The 26,245-nt window shown below is 42.8% G+C and overlaps 1 protein-coding gene and 1 long non-coding RNA gene across 2 annotated transcripts in view; both read left to right on the top strand.

The window, feature by feature from the left end:
• Positions 1-21,819, top strand: part of LOC123513734 — a 305,953-nt gene extending 284,134 nt beyond the window's left edge. Inside the window, exons 3-7 of the mRNA XM_045271124.1 lie at positions 9,927-10,065; positions 15,303-15,429; positions 16,643-16,691; positions 17,274-17,453; positions 17,599-21,819. Of these exons, the coding sequence (XP_045127059.1) occupies positions 9,927-10,065; positions 15,303-15,429; positions 16,643-16,691; positions 17,274-17,453; positions 17,599-20,245 (3,142 nt within the window). The 3' untranslated portion in view covers positions 20,246-21,819. The remainder of the gene's footprint in view (positions 1-9,926; positions 10,066-15,302; positions 15,430-16,642; positions 16,692-17,273; positions 17,454-17,598) is intronic.
• Positions 21,820-23,372: 1,553 nt separating this feature from the next.
• Positions 23,373-26,245, top strand: part of LOC123513735 — a 4,967-nt gene continuing 2,094 nt past the window's right edge. The window contains exons 1-2 of the long non-coding RNA XR_006677442.1: positions 23,373-23,394; positions 23,693-23,787. This is a non-coding gene — a long non-coding RNA (uncharacterized LOC123513735). The remainder of the gene's footprint in view (positions 23,395-23,692; positions 23,788-26,245) is intronic.

The following is a 26,245-nucleotide window of genomic DNA, read 5'->3' as shown; positions in this document are numbered from 1 at the left end:
GAGAAAAAGTATAGTTTCGTGAATCATTTAAATAGGTAATCCCAACTCTGTCTGTCTGTCTGTCTGTCTGTCTGTCTCTCTGTCTCTCTCTCTCTCTCTCTCTCTCTCTCTCTCTCTCTCTCTCTCTCTCTCTCTCTCTCTCTCTCTCTCTCTCTCTCTCTCTCTCTCTCTCTCTCTCTCTCTCTCTCTCTCTCTCTCTCTCTCTCTCTCTCTCTCTCTCTCTCTCGTGTGGGTCATGCAAATTATTCCCTCGACGTTTAGTGAAGGTACCACTTTGGACGCCTGTGGAGCCGCCATTAAGGTGAAGGAAGGTACAAAAAAGTTGAGAAGAAAAGCAAAAAACTATATAGAGGTAAAACGGTAGAAAAAGGTGAAAAAAGGGGTATTTATGGCCGTTTATAGGCAGCGGTAAGGGGAGACCTAAACGATTTTGAGACATTTATAGTCAAGCTCACGAGATAAATGTCATGTTGTGTTCTCTTCACTGTTGAGCAGAGGAGGAGAGGAGGAGGAAGAGAGGGAGGGATGTGAGAATGAAAGAAAAGAGACAGCTGGAATAAATCAAACGAGGGATGGTAACGAAGGAAGGAAAGAGATTATAAAGGAATATGGAAATGAAGAGAAGAGAGGATGAAAAATAAAAGAGATATGGATATGAAAGAAATGAGGAGAAAAGAGGAAGAAAAGATATGGAAATAGAAAATAGGAAGAAGAAGGTTTGGGGAAAGGAGAAAAGGAGGAGAGGAGGAGAAGAAGGAGGGATGTGAGAATAAAAGAAAATAGACTGAGGATAAATAGAAGATTAGTAATGAAAGAAAGAAAGAGAGGATAAAGTAATGAATATGGAGTTAAGGAAAGAGAGGGTGAAAAAGGAAAGAGATGTGGATATGAAGGAAATGAGGAGAGAAGAGGAAGAAAGGATATGAAAATAGGAGAAAAGGAAAAAAGAAGAATTGGGGAGAGGAAAGATAAAGACAATTGCAGGAAGAATATATAAAAAAATGATAAAAAAAAAAGAAGGGAAGAGAGGAGGAGGGATGAATACAGAAAAGAAAATAAGAAATAAATAAATAAAGAGGTGATGAAGGGATAGAGGAAAGATGAAAGGAATAAAAGGAGACACAAATATTGATAGGAAAGAAAGAAAGAAGAAGGAAGTTAGCAATGTAGGAAACGAAAAGAAGATTAAAAAAAATGAAGCGATAAGGGAATATAAAAACGAAAAAACAGAAAAAAACAGGAAAAATTAATACAAATAGAAGAAAGAGAAATGAATCAGTACTCTCTGCTCAGATAATAAAACAAATAAAGAAAAAAATAAATAAAAAATGAAAAAGGACAACAAAAACAGTAAGCTAAAAGAAAAAAAAAAGAGAAGAGCAGGTCAATAATTACTAAGGGAGGTCAATACCACGTGACATGTTTACCTGACGCCTCCACAAAGACACGAATGAAACACGTACAGCCACTCTGAAGGCAATGAGCGAGAGAGAGAGAGAGAGAGAGAGAGAGAGAGAGAGAGAGAGAGAGAGAGAGAGAGGGAGGAGAATGGGGAAGGATTACGTAAGGATCTCAGTGGTGGGTCCTTTCTCTCTCTCTCTCTCTCTCTCTCTCTGTGTGTGTGTGTGTGTGTGTGTGTGTGTGTGTGTGTGTGTGTGTGTGTGTGTGTGTGTGTGTGTGTGTGTGTGTGTGTGTGTGTGTGCGTGCTTGTTTATATCATGACTTTCTTCTTTATTGTGTATATATGTTTTCTGATTAGTCTTTATATTTATTTTATGTCTCTCTCTCTCTCTCTCTCTCTCTCTCTCTCTCTCTCTCTCTCTCTCTCTCTCTCTCTCTCTCTCTCTCTCTCTCTCTCTCTCTCTCTCGTTTATCTTTTTCGATTTTCTTCTCCTTTTATTTATATATATATATATATATATATATATATATATTTTTTTTTTTTTTTTTTTTTTGTTTTTGACTTATTATCATTCATCTTTTCTTTTCTCTTTTCTCTCCTCTGTTCTCTGGATTTCATTTGTCGATGTTTTCTCTCTTTAACAACTAGCTTTTGTAAACTCGCTTTTTTCTTTCTCTTATTCATTATTCGTATCGTTTTTTTCATTTTGTTTTTTCTATTTATCCTTTTGTTTATTTATTGTTGTCTTTTGTTGCTTTGATTATACGTTCCTTTTTATTTTCTTTACGTTTTTTCCATTTTCTTTCCTTTTTTTTGTTATATACTTTGTTCTTTTTATTTGGTTTAAGATTTCTGCTTCTCTACATTCATTTGTCTACCTATTCATTCATTTATTCATAGCTTATCCTTTTTTCTTTTACATTTCTTTCTTTTAATTTTTTTTTCATGTGCGAATTTCTGATCTTCCTTTATTTATCAACGCTTATTTTTCTCTCGTCGTATAATTTCTGCATTTCTTCCCCTTTTGTTACAAAATTCTCACATATAAATTTTTTTACTGCCATTGTATTCACTCCACGTTCACTTTATTTTACATAAACTATGCATTAACTTTATCTCAGCGTGTCATGTTGAAGCATCGTTCTTGAAAAACCTCACTTAACTCTCTGACTCACTTCACCAGCGCACTTCATGACCTAAAAAGTCCAACTGGGAGACTAAAGTTAAACGGAGCAGACTTTTATGTGCAATGGAAAACTGGCTTACTTTAATTTACATACACAGTTCAGGACCTTCAAAAAAATATTCTAAAAGATTAAATTGAACTAAACTTTCAAACATGATTAAGGATTCTAAGTTTCTACTGAGCTGTCATACACTCTTTAGGATCTAACGTTACTTAAAAAGCTGAAATGGACTTACTTTATGTGCAATTAAAGACAAGCTTGACTAAATTTACTTCCCCACTTTAGAAATGAAAATTATAGATCTAGATTTATTACCTTTGAAATCTATTTTACATAACACGTAAGAAAAAACAAGTTAGTAATCGAGACACAAAGCTTAGAAGGGTCAGGATTTTGAGGTACAATATAAGACAATATCTAAAAGAAACTAACTTTTAGATATGTTTGGAGCAGTTAAACGAAACTGAGGTGGTAGATGCGCTAAATGAGCACACTAAATTTGCTTTGGATTTTTAAGTGCGTACATCAGATCAATAGATTTAAAAACTGAATTATTAAATGCTTAAAAGCAAATAAGAAAATACATAAATGAATAAATAAATAAATAAGTAGAGAGACTGGACTTTTAAGTACTCTATAAGACCAAATTTAAATAGATTACATTTCAAAATTATATCAGAAAACTTAATTTAAAGAGACTAGACTTAAAGATAATACACTGAAAGACCTACTTCAAAAACACTGCAACCTGACTAATAATCAGACTAAATTTAAAATAATCCCAATTCAAAACACACAAGAAGACTAAATTCAAAGCCGCTGTCTTTTTCAGTACACTTACAAACAACATTTAGAACCACCGGGCTTTAAACACACAGGAAGACAACATCCAAGGAGTCTCAACCTTTAGATACATTTAACAACCTCACATATTTAAAGCCCTCCACTAATCACCAGGAGAATGTGGAACGAGGAACGGGTACCTTAATTAGTCTGATAAATACAAGGTTACAAGCGAAGGCACAGATGGTAATGCCTTCAGTGGGCGCCCTTCACTTCTCTCTCTGCTCTGCTTCGCTCTGTGCCATTTGCTCTGCCCGCTTTTGTTCTTTTGTTTTGTGGGGCGTCTTTTTGTTGTGTGTGTGTGTGTGTGTTGTGGTTGTCTGACGGAAGAGAGCTTGTGTTGAAAGAGAGAAGAAAGGGGATGTTTAGTCTATGGTCGGGGTTGTGTGAGTGTTGAGGGTCAGCGATGTGTGTGTGTGTGTGTGTGTGTGTGTGTGTGTGTGTGTGTGTGTGTGTGTGTGTGTGTGTGTGTGTGTGTGTGGAGGAGGGTAGTGTCCAGTGCTTACAAATGAGTTCTTGGTTTTATAAATAAGAGCGTTAGCAATAAAAACCACACATATGAGTAAGTTTCTGTTTTAGCTTTTGTTAGGCAGCAATTAAATTATGCAGCACATTTCTGGTATTCTTTATTACAGAATGGACGTGGATAGGTAGTATGTGCAAAGAAGAATGTCCACGAAGAGCGAGGGAGTGGAAAACATACCTGAACATTAATTAGGAAATGATTGATATGGTACGAACAATTAAATACCTTGCTGGAATGAATAAAGAAGATGAAGAATAACTAGGATGATCGAGGGAGTGGAAAACATACCTGAACATTAATTGGGAAAGGATTGATATGGTAGAAACAATCAAATACCTTGCGGGAATGGATAAAGAAGATGCAAATTAGGTTCACTTATTCGGGGAGCAAGTTAGAATTAGTGTGAATTAGTAACTTTGACAAATTCACCTAGAAATGGTTTACAAGCAGTAGACCAAACGTATGCAGTAAGAAGGTAGAAATGCACAGGTAGAGCTCAGTTTGAAAGGAGGATGGATAAGTTAATGGGTGAGGATGTGTGATGGTTTGCAGAGTATTTTTGTTGTGTCTTATGCTAACTCTCTCTCTCTCTCTCTCTCTCTCTCTCTCTCTCTCTCTCTCTCTCTCTCTCTCTCTCTCTCTCTCTCTCTCTCTCTAAATAGATAAAATAGATAAACTACAAAATATTATGTCCTTCCGTTTTTTGTATCTGAAAATTTCCATGATTTCCTTCCTTTCTTTCTTTCTTCTTCCTTTCTTCCTTCCTTTATTACTTAATTTCTTCTCTTCCTTCTTTTCTTCTCTTTTTTTTTACTTTCTTTCTCTTCATTCTTCTCTTTCCATTCCTATTCTTCATATGATGACTCCTATTCATCCATCATCTTTGCTTCTCCTCCTCCTCCTCCTCCTCCTCCTCCTCCTCCTCCTCCTCCTCCTCCTCCTCCTCCTCCTCCTCCTCCTCCTCCTCCTCCTCCTCCTCCTCCTCCTCCTCCAAATATCCAGACCACGCCCTTCCCATACCAATCCATGTCTCCATTTTTCCTTGTCAATATCTCTTCCTCCTCCCATTACCTCCTCCTTCACCTCCTCCTCCTCCTCCTCCTCCTCCTCCTCCTCCTCCTCCTCCTCCTCCTCCTCCTCCTCCTCCTCCTCCTCCTCCTCCTCCTCTTCTTCTTCCTCCTCATCCCTTCACCTGCTTATGTGTAGGACATAAGCAGGTATCTTGAAGACTTAATTAGCATGGCAGTTTAGTATTCCAGATAGAGGAAGCCTTTTCCTTACCTGTATGTAGCCTAGAGGTGTGTCTGTGTGTGTGTGTGTGTGTGTGTGTGTGTGTGTGTGTGTGTGTGTGTGTGTGTGTGTGTGTGTGTTAGGAAAGGGAAGGATAGATTGAAGGGAGAGCAGTAGAAGGAGTAGTAGTAGTAGTAGTAGTAGTTGGAGGAGGAGGAGGAGGAGGAGGAGGAAGGAGTATTAAAGTCTAAGGGAATATCACAACTCAAACATGTTCCTTACTTTTTTTTTGTGTGTATGTTAGTAAGTGAATTTGATAAGATAATGAATAGGAGTAGTTTGTCCTTTTATAATGAATATGCTATTACTACTACTACTACTACTACTACTACTACTACTACTACTACAAACTATTCTGTATAATTTTCCTTAATAGTCTTATAACCCTGCAAAATTTAATGACTACTGTAACTATCAATTGTTTTTTTTTCACCAAGGAGCGCATAAAGTGTGGTATTGACTTGCCTACCTCTCTTATCTGGCCGTGATGTATTTGAGTCTGATAAGCATAACAAGTTTGGTATCAGTTATATTATCATAAGTTACGATCCGTGTGTGTGTGTGTGTGTGTGTGTGTGTGTGTGTGTGTGTGTGTGTGTGTGTGTGTATAAGAGAGAAGACACAAGCAAGTGGTTTTATCGTCTTCTTTTCTTCTTCTTCTTCTTCTTCTTCTTTTGCACCTTATGTATCATTATTGTCACTATTATTATTATTATTATTATTATTATTATCATTATTATTATTATTAGTAGTAGTAGTAGTAGTAGTAGTAGTAGTAGCAGTAGTAGTAATAGTAGTAATACTAGTAGTAGTAATATAATAGTAGTAGTAGTAGTAGTAGTAGTAGTAGTAGTAGTAGTAGTAGTAGTAGTAGTAGTAGTAGTAGTAGTAGTAGTAGTAGTAGTAGTAGTAGTAGTAGTGGTGGTGGTAATAGTATTTTTATTAGCAGTAGTGGTCTTATACTCTGTTTACGATCATAACAAGCACAGCTCCTCTACCTGACTGGAGCACGTCAGGTGACCAACACACTGCCCTGCTTCTGTCTCGTCATGTTTACTACAAGGCGTCCATTTCAAAGCGCTTCGTATTCTTTTCTTACCAACACACGGACTGTTCGCTTAGGGTACATGTAAGCCATCCTTCACCGCCTTCACTAAATGGCTTATTACTTCAACACAAAAGCAAGTCAGTAGCAGTTGATGAGAGGAGGACACGGACTAAGAGGTATATAGGCTTGTAAATTTCTGATCAGGTGGGAAAATTATATTACAGAAAGAGAGCCGACGAGAACACAAATTTATGACTTAACAATGATGAAAGAAAAGAAAAAAAGATACCACGCAATTCACAATACACGTAATAAAAAGTAATAATGTATGTAGTATTAAAATTTCCTTTGGTTAGACTCTCTCTCTCTCTCTCTCTCTCTCTCTCTCTCTCTCTCTCTCTCTCTCTCTCTCTCTCTCTCTCTCTCTCTCTCTCTCTCTCTCTCTCTCTCTCTCTCTCTCTCTTCTCAGATTTATTGAAGTGGAATGACTTGTACTTCATTTATAAGCCAGACTTTCCTGATAGCTGGTCCAGTGAGGGGAAACACATAATTAATAGATGCTGAGGGAACGATCCACTCACTGATATCAAAGGTTCCGCCTCTCACTGCCTTGGTTTACCTTATGTTTCTGATAACGATAAGTGAATAAGAACATTGCTTAAGAACATTGCCTCCTCCTCCTCCTCCTCCTCCTCCTCCTCCTCCTCATAGAGTAGTGAAATCAAGGAGCCTAACAAGGAATTGGGAGTCTGTTGTTACTTGTATTCCTTTATAGTCCTTCGTAATCTTTTTTTTTTTCCTCCTCCTCCTCCTCTTCTTCCTCTTCTTCTTCTTCTTCCTCTTCTTCCTCCTCTTCCCAATGGCCTATTTGTGTTGGAAAAGATGGAAAAAAAGAAAGAAGACAGGAAGGAAGGAAGGAAGGAAGGAAGGAAAGTAAGATCAGTACAGAATAAGGAAAAAGAAATGTAGGATACAGGAAAGAAGGAAAGATACAAAATTGGTAACGATATAATTGAAAGAAGAAAATCAGAAAAGGAAGAAAGGAAATAAATGAGGAGAGGAAAGGAAGAGAGGGGGATATTAACACAATAAAGTAAGAAACGAACTAGAGAGAGAGAGAGAGAGAGAGAGAGAGAAGCATGTCGTACCGTGTAAATATCTTGCCACTAGTGATTTATAAGTCTCGGCTTGTGGCGGCGGCGGCGGTGGTGGTAGCGGTGGTGGTGGTGGTGGTAGTAGCGGCGATGGTGGTGGTGGTGGTGGTGGTGGTAGTGATGGTGGCGGTGGTGGCGAGGTAAGTGAAAGTGCAAGCTGAGTGGCTGAAGATCTGAGTGCCCACGAATCTCATTGGTCAAAAATTCGTGGTTTTTTTATTTATTTATTTTTTTTTTTTTTTTTTTGTGTGTGTGTGTGTGTTTAATTTGCGTGAGTGATTCGAGCTGTGTAGTGTTTCCATGTTGAGTGTGTTGAGTATTCTGAGTCTGGGAGGATCACGTCAGCGGCATTGTGATTGGTGGAAAGGTTTGCCTGGTAGCATTTATGATTGGATGAGATTGTTTTTACCCTCTTCAGTACCGGCAGGCATTTTTTTTTAACCTTGTTGAGGGGTATGATTAGATGAATTTATTGACATTGGGAAGGGTCTATGGAGGTCAGAAGAAAAATGGCCACAGTCTTCACTTTTTAAACCCACACAAGTTTCTGAAGCTGTATAAAATCACCAAATACTAATAATAAATATGGAAACACGCCCTGGTGCTGAATGGGTTAAATGAGTAACTTGATTTAACCTGACCTTTGCAAAACTTGTGATTACTAATTAAGATAAGATCGTTTTAAAGAGAAACCTCATTCAACTTGACCATAACAAAACTGATGATTGATAAATATGTTAGATGAGATTTTATTTAGAGTAACCTAATCTTACCAAATCCTTGCAAAACTGGTGATTGGTAATGCGTAAGGTTATGCAGCTGCGGGAGTTATATTTACAATTTATGACTGACTGACTGACTGACTGACTGACTGACTGACTGACTGACTGTTTACCGAGTGATTTATTGACTTACTCTCGTTCATGTCCCAATGATTCCCTTCTTTGTGTGTTTTTGTGTCTTATTGTTTTCTTCGTTTTTTACTTCTTCTTTCTCTTATCTTTATCGTCATTGTTTATTGTTTTATTGGAATTTTCTCTGTCTCCTTTTTTTATTTTTATTTATTATATTGTTCATACTGTAATAAACTTTTCTTATTTCTTTTTCTCTTTTTCTCCTTCGTCAACTCTAACTATCTAATTTCCATCTCTCTCTCTCTCTCTCTCTCTCTCTCTCTCTCTCTCTCTCTCTCTCTCTCTCTCTCTCTCTCTCTCTCTCTCTCTCTCTCTCTCTCTACTCCACTTCAGTTTTCCTCTTCACTCTTCAAACATGGCTTCCTTTACATTCTTCCTTCTCTCCGCCCCTCCCCTTCTTCATCGCTCCTCCCCTTTCACTCACCACTCCTCCTCCTCCTCCTCCTCCTCCTCCTCCTCCTCCTCCTCCTCCTCCTCCTCCTCCTCCTCCTCCTCACCCCCTTCCATTGCCACTCCTTTCCTTCTCCTTTTCCCTTGTGCTCCTAACCTCTTACCTCGCCGCCCTTTGACCTCCCCCCCACTATAGCCTTGACCTGGTCCTTTCTCCCCTCCCCCCTTGACCCCCTCGACCTTCCTTAACCCCCTACTTTCAATACTCCTTCTCCTTCATTGCTCTCTCCCCATCCCAGTTTTTTTTTTTTTCTTTCCTGCTCCCCCGTGTGTCTTTCTTTTTTCTTCCCCTCTCTCTCTCTCTCTCTCTCTCTCTCTCTCTCTCTCTCTCTCTCTCTCTCTGTCTCTGTCTCTGTCTCTCTCTCTGCCATCTGTGTCTCATTTTTCTTTGTTTATTTCTTTTTTTATTGTTTTCGTTTCTTCTATATGTGTGTGTCCATTTTTTTTTATTGTTGCTTTTTTTTTCTTTGTCTTTTTGCGTCTTCCGTTTTGTTTCTGTTTATCTTTTCTTCACTTCACTGCCCTCCCATACCACGCCATCTTTTTCTTCTTCCTTTCCTTCTTGTTTTCCCATATATATCTCTTCTGTTCTCCTCTTTACCATCTGTCTTTCCTTATTTATCCCTTTCCTGTCTCTCTATCTCTCCTCTTTCCCTTTTTTTTTTATCTTTCTTGTTCCTTAACAAACTGTCTAAGTGTCTTTCTTCTTCCCTGCCTTTCCCTGCCAAACCATCGCTTCTTCTTCTTCCCTTCTTGTTTTCTCATACATAACCCTTTTTTTCTCTCCTGTCTACCATCTATCAGTCCCCTTTCTGTGTCTCTATTTTTATCCTTTTCCTTTTACTTATTCCTTTTTCGTTCCTTGCTAAACTATCCCTTCTTCTCTTCCTCTTTGCTGTTCCCCGTCAAACCCTTTTTTTCTTCTTTCCTTGCCGTCCCTTACCAAACTATCCCTTCTCTTCTTCCTCACCATCCTCTACCTTACTGTTCCTTCATCTCTCCTCTACCATACCCTGCCACACCATCACTTCTCGTCTTCCCTGCCTTTTCCTGCCACACCATTCTTTCCCCCACGTGTCTCCTGCCCGCCTAACCTGCTCCCTCCTCTGCAGCGCTGCCGGCGGGGACCTGCAGACGCTGCTGGACGAGGACTTGGTGCCCTACGAGCGTGACGTCATCAGCTTCACGCGACAGCTCCTTGAGGGACTAGTGAAGGTGCACGACCTCAACCTGGTGCACCTCGACATTAAGGTACGTGCACCCTCTCTCTCTCTCTCTCTCTCTCTCTCTCTCTCTCTCTCTCTCTCTCTCTCTCTCTCTCTCTCTCTCTCTCTCTCTCTCTCTCTCTCTCTCTCTCTCTCTCTCTCTCTCTCTCTCTCTCTCTCTCTCTCTCTCTCTCTCTCTCTCTCTCTCTCTCTCTCTCTCTCTCTCTCTCTCTCTCTCTCTCTCTCTCTCTCTCTCTCTCTGTGTGTGTGTGTGTGTGTGTGTGTGTGTGTGTGTGTGTGTGTGTGGGTTTAGGTGTGTCCACTTGTATGTATTCTGAACCTTGTAATATACCTGGAAATACGTGCACTTGTCTGCATTATACGTGTGTGTGTGTGTGTGTGTGTGTGTGTGTGTGTGTGTGTGTGTGTGTGTGTGTGTGTGCAGTACATAGAATTTACGTAAGAGAAGTCCTGGAAGTACCCGCGTGTTTGGCTGTGTGTGTGTGCAGTACGTGTGTGTGCAAGTGTCTGAATCCTGCAAATAACTGAGTGAGGCAGGTGATGCAAACTTTCCTTACCTGCACACGCCACCTGCCGAGTGTCTGGCTGTGACTCACCTCTCCTCCTCCAGCACCTTCAGGCAAAATAGCGGTTTTGTTCGCGTCTCACTAAACTTGTACTGTGACCTGAGGAAGAGTGATGCGTCTCTGTAATCCCAAAATGAAGATCAGCCACTTAACATTTTTTGTGTGTTTGATGATTTTGGGTTTTTACTCTAAATGAATTCCCCTGTTTTTTGAGAGGAAAAATACCTTCGATTCTAGTTCTCCTCCTTCCTCTAGTTTCCTTGCTATCTGAGAGGAAAAGTGCCTTCTATCCTCCTCTTCCTCCTCCTCCTCCTTCTTCTCTGTATTTTTTCTTTTCATTCTTCCTTATCTTTCATCTTTTACATTTCTTTTATCTCTATATTTGACATTTTTTTCGTATCCCAAACTAATGATATTCTATAACGAACAAGAATATTTCCCTCTGTCTTCTATATTTTCTCTCTCCTATTTGTTTCTCCTCTTTATGTAATCCTTTTCTCTCATTTTGTAACACATCCCGCTTCTTTTCGTATATATCCTCTTTACTTTCCACTTTCTTTGTCTTTCGTCCCTTCATTATGTCATTAGCTTCGCATTTACTGCTCTTCCTAATATATTTTCTCGGGTTTTAACTTTCCCTCTCTCACTGTCGCCTCTTCGTCACGTCATTTTCTCCGCCTGTCATATTAGTGAACCTCCTGAGAGTGGCGATGACGTCTTACCTTGCCCCGGTGTTCCCGCTGCAGGTAAGGGGCGCAATCACTCTCCTCTCTCACCACGACTATTTTCTAAGGCCACAATGATGACTGGTCGGGATTTGAAGAGAGTATTTCCATTTAATAACGCAGGAATATCGTTAATCCATCACCAAAACTATAAAAATGCTCTTAAAAACACGAGTATCTTCAACTAGAGCCTTTGGAAATAGTAGTCGTGAGAGAGCATAGCGTTTTTTTAATACGGGTCTCAGAAACACTTAAATCTCTCACCACGACTATTTTCCAAGGCCACAAATATCACTAGTCGGTTTCTGAAGACACTATTTCCTTTTAATAACGCAGAAAGCACGTTAGTTTGTCACTGCAACCATTAAAACACCCTGGAAAACCCGTGCACCTTCAACTAGAACCTTTCGAAAGAGTAGAAGTGCGTCGTATTTTAAAATAGAAACCTGAGAGGAGGAATATATATGAAGGCTGTCCTGTATATTTATTTCCGCTAAGTGACGCGTCTTGGCACCTCTTCCTTCCCTTTCCTTTACCTGTTTGCCTCCTTGCTTTATTGTTTTCCTGTCTTTCTCTTATTCTTTACTCTTTTTTCTGTTTAGTTTGTCCAATCCATCTGTTTCTCATTCCTCGTTTGTTTTCTTTTCTATATTTCCCTCGTATTGTTTCTTTTTCTCTTATCTGTCTGTTTGTCACGTACATTTTTTGCTGATTTTCTTATACAAATTTTGATTCCTTCGTTTTCTTTTTGTTCTCTTTATTTTGAATTGTGTTCTTTTTTATGTTTTTCTGTCTAACATGTTCCCTCTTCTAGTTCTTTTCCTCTCTTTCCACATACTGTTTTCACTTTTTTTTTCTAACGCGTTATTTTTCTCTTCGTTCTCTTCTTATTTTCTTCCACTCCTGTCTTGAAACTTTCCACCTTTTTTTTTCCCTTCAACCAAACATTGGGCTACTTTCTTGTCAAATCACTACTTTATTTTCTCTTCCTTCACTCCTTCACATCACATTTTCCCTCCCTATCTCTTTTACATCTACTTTTTTTCATGCTTTCCACATTTTTTCCCTCAATTAAACTTTACCCCCGGCTTTCCTCTTTCACCTGTGGTCGCGAGAGGGCAGTCGTGCTCTCCTCTCCCCTTCAGGTTGTCTCTTCGTATGTGTTTATGTTGACGTTAATCTGTGTTCGTGGGTCGCCGTGGTCAGGTGTTGTGTCCTCCAGTGCTCAGGTGCTGCTGGGCTCTCAGGCTCCTAGTGGTCAGAGAGAAAAGTTGTTGTTTTTTTAAGTCGGTTTTTGTTAGTCTTTTTCCCCTTCTCCTATTTGGATCTTTATGTTTAGAGAGTTTTAAGAGACTTGGGTTTCTCTTTAGGGTTGTAGAGTACTCAGGTGTTTTGTTTCTACTTCTATCTGTTCTCTTTTCGTTTTCCTTTCCCATCTTTCTTTTTTTTTTCTTGTTTAGGTTTCTATTTGTTCTATTTAGGAGTCCAAGGTTTCTCTCTAAAATTTGGGAGATTTTTTCCTTATTTTTCTTTATCTTTTTTGGTTTGACTTTTTTTTTCTCTTTCTCTTTTAAATATTTGTGGGATCTGTAAAACTCTTAAAAATTCCAGTCACTTTTGTTTTTATCTTAGAATTTCAAAATGTGATCCTTCTTTACAACTTTTTTTTCGAGCTTTTCTTCTTTTGATTTAGATATAAAGTTTATGGTTTACTGATACATTGTAGTTTTATTTTCCTTCTTTTTTGTATTTAGAATTGAATAGCTTTTGTAGTGATGTGTTGTGTGAATATTCTTCAAAACTTTGGAAAATATCACACTTTTATTTCCACTGTTTCATTTATTATCTTTTGGTGAATATTTGGATCTTGCTTAATTTTGAATATATCCCCTTTTTATTTTATCCATGCATTCCTTACTTAGTCGTCTTTATTTATGTCTTACTGTCGCGGTAGTTCCTGTTTACCAGACTTACATCCTCTCTGAATCTTTATTATAGATTTGTGAGCGTACGTTTCTATTTTTCTTTCTAATATATATTCTTTATTTTTCCGAGTCCTTTACTTTCACGTTTTATTTATTGTAATGTCGGTGTTGGTGGTGGCGCTGTTGTTGTTTGTCCCTTGGTGGTGGTGAGTCACCTTATCTGTTTGCTTCTTCACTTTTATCGAGTCTTTCTTTCTTCCATTCCTTCTCTCTTACTAAGGGGTCAAGCAAGTGTCCACGGTCTCTCTCTCTCTCTCTCTCTCTCTCTCTCTCTCTCTCTCTCTCTCTCTCTCTCTCTCTCTCTCTCTCTCTCTCTCTCTCTCTCTCTCTCTCTCTCTCTCTCTCTCTCTCTCTCTCTCTCTCTCTCTCTCTCTCTCTCTCTCTCTCTCTCTCTCCTCTCTCTCTCTCCTCCTCCTCCTCCTCCTCCTCCTCCTCCTCCTCTATTAGGCACCAAACCTACTTGATCCATTAATTGTCACTGTTTGGTTTATACACTTGATGACACACACACACACACACACACACACACACACACACACACACACACACACACACACACACACACACACACACACACACACACACACACACACACACACACACACACACACACACACACACACACACACACACACACACACACACACACACACACACACACACACACACACACACACACACACACACACACACACACCCCTAATTTAGCGCCTAAGGGGGATATAAACGTAAGTTAGGTATCTACGTCCTCTCTTTAAGGCGAAACTCCCTTAATGAACAGACATAATCTCTTCTTAATGGCTGTAAGTGCATCGTTAAGTAAAGGGCTTAAGTTTTGGTAATGCCTAAGGTGCTCTAGGTAAGTGTGTGTGTGTGTGTGTGTGTGTGTGTGTGTTAATTTATTTACGCTGCTGCAACCATTTTCCCTCAGTGATTTGCAAGCGGGATGATTACTTTAAGATTTTATTGCATGATGGAGTCCTTTTACTGCTTGTTTATTATCCATTTATTCATTCATACATTGGAACGCTCTCTGGTGATGGCGAGGGAGGCTGGTGGCGTGCTGCGAGGCTGATCTGGCCGCTTACTGGCTTAGTTTATTCTTTCCTCTATTGATTCCCTCTCCATTATCATTTCACATTTCCTCGGCTCGCTTTTATGGTGGGAGGAGTGCGATAAATGAGTAGGAACATGAAGAGGAGGAGGAGGAGTAGGAGGAGGAGGAGGAGGAGGAGAACACGCCATCTTACCTCGTGTTTCCTCCGAGTCACTATACACACTGTTCCTTTCTTTTCTCTCCCTTCTCTACCTTTTCCTTCTCACCTTAACACACACTCTCTCTCTCTCTCTCTCTCTCTCTCTCTCTCTCTCTCTCTCTCTCTCTCTCTCTCTCTCTCTCTCTCTCTCTCTCTCTCTCTCTCTCTCTCTCTCTCCTTCCGATTAAGTCCTCCGTTCTTCCATAACATATTTTTAAACTCTCTCCCATTTCCCAGAGCACATTTTAACCTTCCTTCTTTCCCCCACGTCATTTTCTTCAACATTTTACTCTTTAAACTCAACATTTTTTTTTCCAATATTCTTCTCCCTTCCGCAGTATTTGTCTGCATTATTTTCCCTCCTCTCACACCATCTTTCAGCTTTCTTCTCCCTCCTCCCACAGCATTTTCTTAACTTTTCTCTCCCTCCCACAGCGTTTTCTAATCCTTCTCTTCCTCCTTTCCCTCTCACAGCATTTTTTTTAACCCTTCTCTATCTCCTAGAGTATCCTTTAACTCTCCTCTCCCTCTCCACAGCATTTTAGAACTTTGTCTCCCTTCAACAGCATTTTTTAACTTTTCTATCCTTCCTTTCCCCCTCACAGCATTTTTAATCCTTCCTCTCCCTCCTCATACATATTTTTTTTAACCCTTCTCTCCTTCCCACAGCAATTTTTTAACCTTCCTTTCCCTCCCACAGCATTTTCTAACCCTCTTCTCCCTCCCACAGCCACAGAATTTGGTGCTGATGGGGGAATTCCCGGATTGTGATGTCAAACTGTGTGACTTCGAGATCTCCAGATTTCTGACGCCAGGAAGAGAAGTGCGCGAGATTCTGGGCACCCCGGACTACGTGGGTGAGTGTGTGTGTGTGTGTGTGTGTGTGTGTGTGTGTGTGTGTGTGTGTGTGTGTGTGTCTGTCTGTCTGTCTGTCTGTCTGTCTGTCTGTCTGTCTGTCTGTCTGTCTGTCTGTCTGTCTGTCTGTCTGTCTGTCTGTCTGTCTGTCTGTCTGTCTGTCTGTGTGTGTGTGTGTGTGTGTGTGTGTGTGTGTGTGTGTGTGTGTGTGTGTGTGTGTGTGTGTGTGTGTGTGTGTGTGTGTGTGTGTGTGTGTGCGCGTATTTTTTTTCAGTTTAAAGCTGAGTTAACGCCTTATTGTCTTCCTATACACACGCATGTATAATACTCGTATCTATTCAACTTAAATGTGTAGTGTTAATAGAACAATGGCTAATAACTTCTCTTAATGAAGACACCAAGACACCTCAGAAGATAAATTAGCTATTCTCTTAGTTCTTCTTGATTTTTTCTATTTCTTTTTTCCTTAAACGAAGTCTGGAAATGGCGTTTTGAGTCACCATTATATCCTTGTGCCTTTCATTTTTATCTTGTCCTTGTTTGTCTGTTGTTATTAATCCCTTTAGTATTGGGATGCATTTTATTTTGAGTTTTCGGTGTGATTAGATGATTTTATTGGCATTAGAAAGGGTCTATGGCGATCAGAAAACCAATGGACGGAGCCTTCACTATTTTAATTCCCACATAAGTTTTCTGAATCTGTATAAAATCAGCAAATGGCAAGCAGAGGGAATATGGAAACGCGTCCTGGTACTGAAGGGTTAAGATATCGTTTAGGCAAATGGATATAAAAGTATTAGATAAACTATAAAGGATAACAACACTAGAGATCTAAACGTGGCAATCCCTGTGTGAAACTTTTCAAGCTGTTTCCCCTATCACTGTCATCCACTGATCTGTTTTACCCCCTTCAATACTGAAACAAATATTTACCATGATTTTGTGGTACGATTAGACTACTTTATCTGCATGAGGAAGAATCTAGGGAGATCAAAGGAATAATGGCCAAAGTCTTTACTAGTATTTCAATCCCCATATAAGTTTCTGAAGCTCTATAGAATCTCCAAATAGTAAACAATGAATATGACAACGCGGCATGCTACTGAAGGGGTTAATCATTCAAAGCTCCTTAATGACTCAAAACTATCAATCTGATTACTGAGTCTCTTTAGGGAAGGATACGTAGGAGATCTAATTCGTATCACTGCATTGCAGCTCCAGAGATCCTCCTCTACGAGCCAATCACAAAGAAGACGGATATGTGGTAAGTAGGTCCTTCCCTCCACCGCCCCGTCCCTCCCCACGCCCCGGCCAGGAGGAAGGACCCACACCTTGAAGTCACCAGATTGAAGTCACGTCATATCTTGGCTTTGTGGCGGTTCTGTCCCGGTGTGGTGGTGGTCTGGTGGCGGTACTGTGGTGTGGTAGAGGTGTGGTGTAGTGTAGTGGTCCGGAAGTGTAGACAGTGCTGTGTGTTTGTGAGTATGTGATGGTATTTGCTTCTTGAATGATATTATGTACATAGTGTAAAAGATTAATATTTACTTTTCTTTTCCTGTTTCTAGTTCTTAGCGTTAAATTTGCTTACCTTCCTGGTGTTTTTGTCATCTTTGATTTCCTTGACATGAGTGCATCATCTTACTTAGGGACGCTGACATCTTTCCGCAGTCTTTTTTCTTTTCTTTTGACGTGACGGATATCCTTCTCAGTATTGCAAGTTAGTACGAGTGTTGTGTTTGATGATGAGAAATGAAAGACCTTATTCTTGTGACGATGAGGTGAAAGTTGCATGAATTGCCCTGGGCTGCTGGAGGCGGGAGTGACGGCGCCGGCTGTGGTGTTTCAGGTCCCTCGGCGTGCTGGTGTACGTGCTACTGACGGGGTTCCTGCCCTTCGGAGGCGATACAGACCAGGAGACTTTCCGCCAGATCTCGCGGGGGGAGCTTGACTTCCCCGAGGAGCTCTTCGAGGACATCTCCGCCGAGGCCATTGACTTCATCAAGAAGCTACTCGTCATGCAGCCTGAGTGGGTGGCGCCCTTGTCTCTGTTTTCTGTTTTAACTTCTGTATAGATAATGTTCTCTTAAGTCTTTAAAGTTTTCAACACTTCTGTCACTTGTTCTTGCTTGAAATATGTGAGAGGCCTTGCTGACCCTGCTTCCCTCCGCCAGGCGTCGCATGAGCGCCAAGGAGTGCCAGAACCACGAGTGGATGAAGAAGGAAGTGTCCAGACCCGTGCCGTCAGACGTGGTCCCCCCCAAGCCCACTGCGCTGCCCCTGTCAGCACCTGCAGCTCCTGCATCCACGACCCCAGCACCCACGACTCCCGCACCCACGACTTCTGTACCCACGACCCCTTCTGTCGTCATACCCACACCTATATCGTGCATGCTCCCTACAGCCACGCCCACCACTCCCGCCACTAACATCCCCAACCCCACCAAACCCGTGTGCACCACACCCATACCCATCCCACTCCCACCTGCACCTGCCACGCCCGCACCCTTCACACCTGCAGCCTTTTCACCTGTCACGCCCGCACCCTTCACACCCGCAGCCTTCACACCTGTCACACCAGCGCCCTTCACACCATCTGAGCCCAACACACCAGCATTGCCAGAGCTTAACACGCCCACCATTGACATCGGCCGCCCACCGCTGCACCCACTCACTCCCGTCAAGCAGTTCGTCCCTGCCTTCCCTGAGCCCGGCTCCTCCTGCCTGAGTTCGCCTGTCACTGCTGTGCCTCACTCACTCCTCCAGCGGTCTGAGTCACGCTCCCTCTCCAGACACAACCTGGACCGCATCAGAAGCATGTCCAAGTCCCGCGAGGTCCTGTCAGAGAGGATCCAGATGTCCAACTTGAAGAAGACGATATCGAAGTCACGAGAGAGACTCTTCGATGCCAGACTGGGACTGTCTACTTCCCGTGAGAAGCTGATGGGTCTTCGGTCCTTCTCTCAGTCTGTTGAGGCCCTGTCAGCCCTCTCTCACCTAAACCAGGAGAACGCCGTCTACAAGAGCTGCATCAACATCTTCGGCCCCGTGATCACTCCCACCGCCAAGGACGCCGACGAGTGCAGGATGTACAAAAGTCTTGCCGCCATAGACCAGATCGACGAGTTCGACTGTGCGCACAAGCCTGGCTACTTCGAGTCCAGGCTCTCCAAGGACGATGAAGATTACAACGACATCGTCACCAGGCACAACACCAACCTCAATTCCGTCATCACCGTCCAGGACACCAGTAAGCCAGGAAGCAGTAGCTACATGGTAAACGAAGCAAGACGGCGAGGTGGTCGCGGGGCTGACATCTGTGACAAGCGATGTCCTCGCCACAATCACAGACAGCCCGAGGCACAGCCCACCCAGAGGATCCCGAAAGTCAACCGAGCTGAAAAGATGAAGAAAGAGGCACAGAGAAGGCGCAAAGAGAAGAAAGAGAGAGAAAGGGAAGAAAAAGAAAAGCAAAGAGCACTTTCAGTAACTGACGCTGACGTCATAACTCGCAACAACAAAGCTACACAAGAGAAATCTGGTGACAGCGCAACTTCCCCAGGTGGACGGCGGCGGTCCATGTCCCACGTGGAGCAGCGCCTCGCCGAGAGACATGAACGCCAGCAGGAGAGGCTAGAAAGGCAGGAGAGAAGGAACAGCCTCAGCCACAGACGACAAGACCCAGTGGATCCTGATAAGAGTCCCGTCACCGAGAGACAGCGGGCTGGGAAAGGCGTCGGCAGCCTTGCAGTGCCGCACGAACGCCCTCGCAGCACCACTCCCACAAGGAAGACCAGAAGCAAGAAGACATCAAGTGGCGGCAGCGACGTGTCCCAGGCGTCGTCCCTGGAGAGTGTGGATGGAAGTCTGGAGAGTCCACGACCCCAAGCTCGACCACAGAGACCGACCTCCTTAGACTTGCCGGAGATCAAGATATTCCCCGAAGAGGTGGCTCCCGTGTGCCTCAGCGGAGACGTCAACGACAACATTCTCAAGGAAGACCCGCGCGGAGAAATTGACGAGGCCTACATCTCTTTGGAGGAACCAATCCCTTCCATCAGAACTCAAAACACTCCAACGGTCTCTAACAGTGAGCCAAACACCACTACCACCCCCACCACTGCCATCACCACCACCACCTCCTCCTGCTGCTCTTCCTTGCCGCACGTTACAAAACCTGAACGTCCAGTGAAGAAATTTACAGAACTATTGGACAACCCGCTTTTCGTCAGACAAGCAGAGATCAGTAATAAAAACTGCGTCCAGAACCACCCTGATGGTGACGCCACTGAGCCCAGCGGCGACCATGAGAAGGAGAAGACCCCACAAATTGTCTTTGAGCGCACTCCGATCGGCTCGGTTGAACTCTCTATTATCGAGGAGGAGGACGGTCAGAGTCTGAAGAAGCCAGCATCCTCATACACCCGCTCCATTTCCACCAGCAGCGATGTGGGAAGCATGGTGAGTGAGAGCAGCGAGTGTTCCCTGGACAGGGAGGAGAGTGGCACCCGCAGCCCAGCCACCGAAATTGACCCCACGGCGGAGTGGAAGAGCCGCAGCCGAGCCTCCAGTGTCCACAACAATCCCATCCCGTCTAAGCCGCGTATCAGGTCCAGATCAAACTCTTTCAACTTGGAGTCCCCTGTGAACCCCGCGCGTCCTTGGGGAACCCTCTGCGACGGCGCCGTGGCGCGAGCCATGGAGAAGTTCAACATGAAGCCCGAGGAGCAACCGCAGTCGCCCATCATCAGTGAGAAGACCAGGCGCCAGTCCTCACCCGTCATGTCCCCGTCAGCAGGCGACGTCCCCACGATGCGCTGAGAGTACCAATGAACGAAGCTTGACCAAACCAATGTTTTCGCTCGTCTCCAGGAACCACTAGTCCACTGCGTACCCACCAAATATTGTTGCGTCAGTCATTATTGTTCAGCAGCTAACGCGTAAAGACACAACGACCACTACTTAAAGCCAATATAGTAACTAAGTCATCTAGGTAACCTTTCAAGGCATTAGTTTAACCAAATGTGATGAAGGTAAACACAACACGCAGCACCCACGTTGCCAACGCTAGGCAGTGTGCGTATGTCCGCTGTCTGTCGTTTGATCCTCGCCGCTAGTCACCGTCCTACTGGCAGGCACAGCAGGTGTCTGGGCAGCTGTGCCTCGGAGCCGTTACCCTTCCCCTTCACTCTACCGCGCCAGTAATTTCCTGCAGCGAGTAAACTACCGCCTTTCAACTTTATTTCCATGTGATGCAAGTCTTCCGCTGTCTGAGCAAGTCTTTCGCGTTTAGGCGGCGCCGTGTTGCCGGGAAGGTCACGGCGCCGCGCAGCAAGTAATCAAAACCCTGTGTGTGTGTGGATAATAGTGACGTTCTAGAGTTTTCAATATTTGAGATCCAACCCTTGAATCACGATGTGATTCACTGCGTGTCTGTGTTTGCCTTCCCTTCCTCCTCATCCCAGACGTGCCTGCTGACGCGGTGCTTCTTATAAAACGGGTATTTTACACTTCTGACCACACTGGTGCCGTGCTCGGCCCGCCTCGCCCCCAGGAACTTCGCGGTGTGATACTACATTATGGGAGGAACCGGGTGATTCGCTTACTCAAACCCTGATTAAAAAATAACCAAATTAATTTAAGAACCTTATACAGAAATCATCTCGTGTATAAGTAGATTCAAGCCTTCAAGTGCCTTAATTATGAGAGAAGAGTGCGTGTTATCGGGATTGGTAAGCTGCAGTGTATGTTTCTGTGACTCTCCCTGTGTTTGGCAAGTCGCCGCTCGGCCCAGCCGCTGGACGGAGGGACAAAAGCATTTCACTCCCGGGACGGCCGCAGGCAGGACAGGGCGGCCCATCTTTACCTTTACCCATCACCTCCACACGTTGCCAAGTGCTGATGCTTCTGTAACCACATATACATATTCCTTACCAATAAACCTCTACGAAGCATGATTTTTTTTTTGTATTTCATTGGGTTTGCAACTGGAGAGGACAAGGAGCTCCAGTCCATGTATTTCAGTTCGGGTTTGTACTACTACGTATTGGTAGATGATTCATACATAGCCTACCGATTAGTTTGGAAGGAGTTTTCATTGTATTGTGACAAAAGAATATAAATGTTTACCATGTACTACGTACCCTAATACCTTCCTTAATCTTTTAGGAGTAACGTTTGATACCACTATTATAATAAATTAGTTGTGTATGACAATAGGAACACAATTTAGTTCCCAGCTTGTTATACAGTCACAAGTATCTTTTCTCCTGTCAACTATTGCTTTTATAATAACACCATTAACCTCTCTTTTTATGTGCATTACCAACATATAAACATTGTGGGATACTGACCCTTAATAAATGTTCATGGAAATAAAAATATGACGACGATGCCACCTGGCTTTAAATACTGCAACAAAGCAAATACTCAATCCATGTTTCCCAACCTTCTCAACACATCTCAAGTATTTCCTCCCACAATAGAGAACATGAACCCACATATCAACATTAGGAAGGCAGGTGAGAGAGTAATAAAGGAGTGTATGGAGTAATTCCTTGGTTATCGTATGCATCCCAACATACGCGTACAGTAAACAGTGGTTCCTGCTGGCAATGGAGTCACTGTCCACGTCCGCACTCTCCAGCAGGCACAGGACTGGAGGAGTACTTGTGTGAGTGATAACTGTGTGTGTATCCATGAGAGGAATATCGCACCAATGGACCAAGATGCTTTCGTGGTAACCTTGGTAAGGAATTGTTCCTGTTATAAGCTTACACGACTGGAGGAATGTGAATATGCAACATTAAACTGAGATTTTATAGACAAGAAACAAATGTTACTACTGCACGAAACATGAGTGAGGAAGGGTGAGGAAAGCAGATGAGAGAGTAAATGAGTAGGAACAGGATCTTTGGATCTTTGTACGTAATAAAGGAAGAGACGACACACACACACACACACACACACACACACACAACCGTGCACCCCAAGCAAGTGTTGACTGAATTCTGTATGAGTGAGTGAGTGAGGTGGTACCGTGGTGTGGTGTGCAACATTAAGTTTGTCTTGTCTTCTTGTTTCACGTCACTAATGCCCCGAAGGATTAATAGCTCACTGATCACTTATAATAATTAGTATTTCTTTATTATGAATTGTTTCATATTGTATTATTTACTTCAATACACAATACTTTTTAGACGTTGTCATATCAATGAACTTTGGTTTTATTGGTAAAGCTTGTCGTACGTAGTACAATATATTTATGTTAGTGTCCATACCTCGTTGGTTGGGCAGTCAGAAATTACATTGGCTATAGTAATGTCAAGGAAGCCAAGGCTTGGGTGCGTTACAATTTCATGCATCGTAATAACGAAAGAAAAAAAAATGTGTTCTGTATTAACATAGTATTATAAGTAAAGATGAAAGGAACAGACAGACAAATTTGTCTCATTGTTGCAGTGCGCTGGTCACTGTCTCTGTAGATTCCCCACCTTAACATCCCACATTCCCACAGACAAGGATGTTGTCAAGGAAAGTTAAACCAATTGGCTGATGTGCTGTGGTCATGGTGATAGTTAATGTGAAGTAGGTGGACTGATTTTTTTTGGGAAGTTACGTTTCCTCCGTCTGGCAGCCCCTTCACCCCAAAGCCAACGCCTGAACTTGAAGCGCAGCCGCAGCAGCAGGAAAGGCCTCGTTGCTTCACTGAGTAGCAGGGAAGACCTTCACCGAGGTTTACTCGACCTTTCTCCATTTCTGACGTTATGTACAACGATCAAAGTTTGCTGAGCTTAGTTTAACCGCAACGGCGCAGCCTGTCCTCTGGTTTTCAGGTGCGAAATTTATTAATGGGTAAGAAATAGGTGGATGTTTCAAAAGGAGGAACCAACTGCTTCGAAACCACACAAATGAATACCAGCCGGCCCACAAATCTGCCTCATTGTAGCGGCAGACGGGAAGAGGAGTGTGTAAGTGAGAGTTGAGTGTATATCCGGAGAGGAAGTAACACCCCACCCGAGAACTGGAGTGTTGTTTCGACAACACTAGTAAGGAATTATTCGTGTTATGAGTGTACACTGCCAGAACCATGAGAATGTGCAAAACTAGACAGATTATTGGACAGGAAACGAAAATGGTTACTGAACGAGAGTTGGCCGGCAGGGATGGGGGAAAGGAGTGGTGAAGTGAATGATTCGTAGCGTGCGTGACTAAGCCGGACTAGACTACCTAAAATCTACTGATGTTCATTTACTCTTTATTCTGTAGTTATTCACAAGATGCCAGCAGTGTCGTGTAGCCTAAGGATACACTGCAGGAGTGAGTGGAGCCACCCCTTGTTTAACCAGCATATTAGAGATAAGGTAAGCACTTGTTTATCTGGTCACACACGAGTGGATATAATTGTTTGACAAAATTTTGTGTGGCAAACATTCATAGCCACGCGTGTTCTGATGTTCAGGTGTGTACTGCGCAATGGTTGAGTAATGAAGTTTATTTGTATGTGTATTTGCGATTGTGGTGGTAATGGTAAGAGAGAGAGAGAGAGAGAGAGAGAGGAGGTAGGGAGGTAGGGAGGGAGAACGGAGGCAGGGAGGAAGGGAGGGAGCGGGGATATGAGATGGTTAGAGGGAGGGAGGGATGAAGGGAAGAGGTACACGGGTGGCAGAGAGGATGGAGGGATAGATGAGTGGAGGGAGGAAGGGAGGGAGGGCGCAGGGATACGAGAGGGAGGGAGGGAGGGGGAACAGGGAAAAAAGAGGGAGAGGAGGAGGGAGATGAAAGACGAGAGGGAGGGAGGAAGGAGGAGGGTGGCGGGTGGGAGGAAGGAGGGAGAAGGGAGGGAGAGAGGCAAGGCAAATGGCGGTGGAGGAACGGGACTACTTGGTGTATGGGGTGGTAATGGTCGTGGTGGTTGTGGTAAGCGTGGTGGCAATGGTGGAGAGGCTCTTTAATTCAGTGCTGATAACTATGAAGTCAAGTTATTGGCACTGGTATCTTCCCCGGAGTGTGTCTTTAACTAAGCTGTCATATTACAACTTCATGTCGTTATTTTGTCTTTTCTGCCTCAATACTGTTTGTGTGTTTGTAAAATATAGAACCTTGTGTTGCTGATCTATTTATATTCATTTTCTTATTGTTTTAGTTTTTATATCTTGGTTTAAACTGTATTGTATCTCTGCCGTGAATGAGACGAGAGACGGTAGGGATACACTATATAGTAATTGATGGTAAGGATTCAATTTAATAACATTCACGGAGAGAGAAAATATATTGTCATTTTCATAGTCCATTTATTCGTAACAAGGATTTAAGAACTCTATCGCTACCAGGTAATGAAAGCTGTCTTTATAACTATGACAATGTACACTCAACCAATCCACTTCTATCACTCAACCACTTGCTCCTCTCTCCCAGCCTTCCATCCCTCTTGCCTTCCTCTTACTCTCTATCTCTCCGAATACTGTTTCACACCTCACTAGACATCGCAGCTTTTCTTCCTCCTCGGCTCCTTCAGGACGAATTTCTAATCACTCAACCACTTGGTCACATGTTCCACCCTCGTCTTTCCCCTTCCTTCCCTTCCTTGTTGCCTTCCTCTTACCATCTATCCCTCCAATTACTGCTTCATACCTCACCGGACATAGCTTCTCTTCCTCCTCTGTTCTCTCAGGATATACTTGCTTCCATGCTCTACTCTCGTCTTCTCCCCTTCCTTCCCTGTTGCCTTCCTCTTATCCTTCACAAAAAAAAAAAAAAAAAAAAATTCTATGACTTAACTAAACCATTACCATTGTTATCATTACCTTTCCTCAACTGTCTTTACCCTATCCTGTCGTAGCTGTTCCTCCTCGGCATATATCTTTACTGACGGCTACCTCCTGATGAACCAGCCTTCCTATACCTTACTTTTACCCACAGCGACATAGCAACTCAAGGGATTTGTGAAGGTAAACAACACTGGTCAGAATTCGTGATGTATATTAAGCCACACCGTCTTTTTCAAGCTCGTTTCATGCCCACTTCTCTATCCTCACTCCCTGCTTGTTTGTATTTTTCATATCCCTCCCTATCACTTCCATCTAATTCTCTCTCTCTCTCTCTCTCTCTCTCTCTCTCTCTCGTACACGCACAAGCATAGGCACACACACACACACACACACACACACACACACACACACACACACACACAGGATAAGAGACGAAAGAAAGGCATGTTTTGAGAGGGAGAGAGTGACGTACGAGTAAGTGGAGGGAGAAGTGATAGACTGATACACGTCTAACTACTTCACGCAAAATCCTTCCATATGTGTTCTCAGTTCTCTCAGCTTCACCTTCCGCTAAGACATAAAAAAAAAAGACTAATTCCCTTAATGAATCTCCCTTGGATGTGTACTGTGGTGTCATCAAATAGGGCATGGTGCCAAACACCCTGTGCCAAAAAAGGCTTTTATTGAACCAGCTGTTTGTGTAGGAAAAACCGCAGTACTTCATAGTCTCAACAAGTACTGAGACGTATTTTTACCATGAGTTATTGGTATAATTAGACGATTTGATGTACATTATTAAGGGTCTATGGAGGTCGAAAAGTTAATAGCCAGAGTCTTCACTATTAAAATCCCCACATCAGTTTCTGAAGCTATTTAAAATCACCAAACAATAAGCAGAATGAATATGAAAACGTGTCATGATACTGAAGGGATTAAAGGGATAGTGAGTTTTCAATAGAGTAGTGAGCAGTGTTAGGTTGGCAAGGACTCCACACCAAGGGAACAAAGCCATGAAAACCCGTTCCTTTCGAGAGAGCACGGCGCCACAGCA

The sequence above is a fragment of the Portunus trituberculatus genome, chromosome 36 (assembly GCF_017591435.1).
Source record: "Portunus trituberculatus isolate SZX2019 chromosome 36, ASM1759143v1, whole genome shotgun sequence".
Classification (NCBI taxonomy): Eukaryota; Metazoa; Arthropoda; class Malacostraca; order Decapoda; family Portunidae; genus Portunus; species Portunus trituberculatus.
This window is presented reverse-complemented; position numbering and strand designations above follow the sequence as displayed.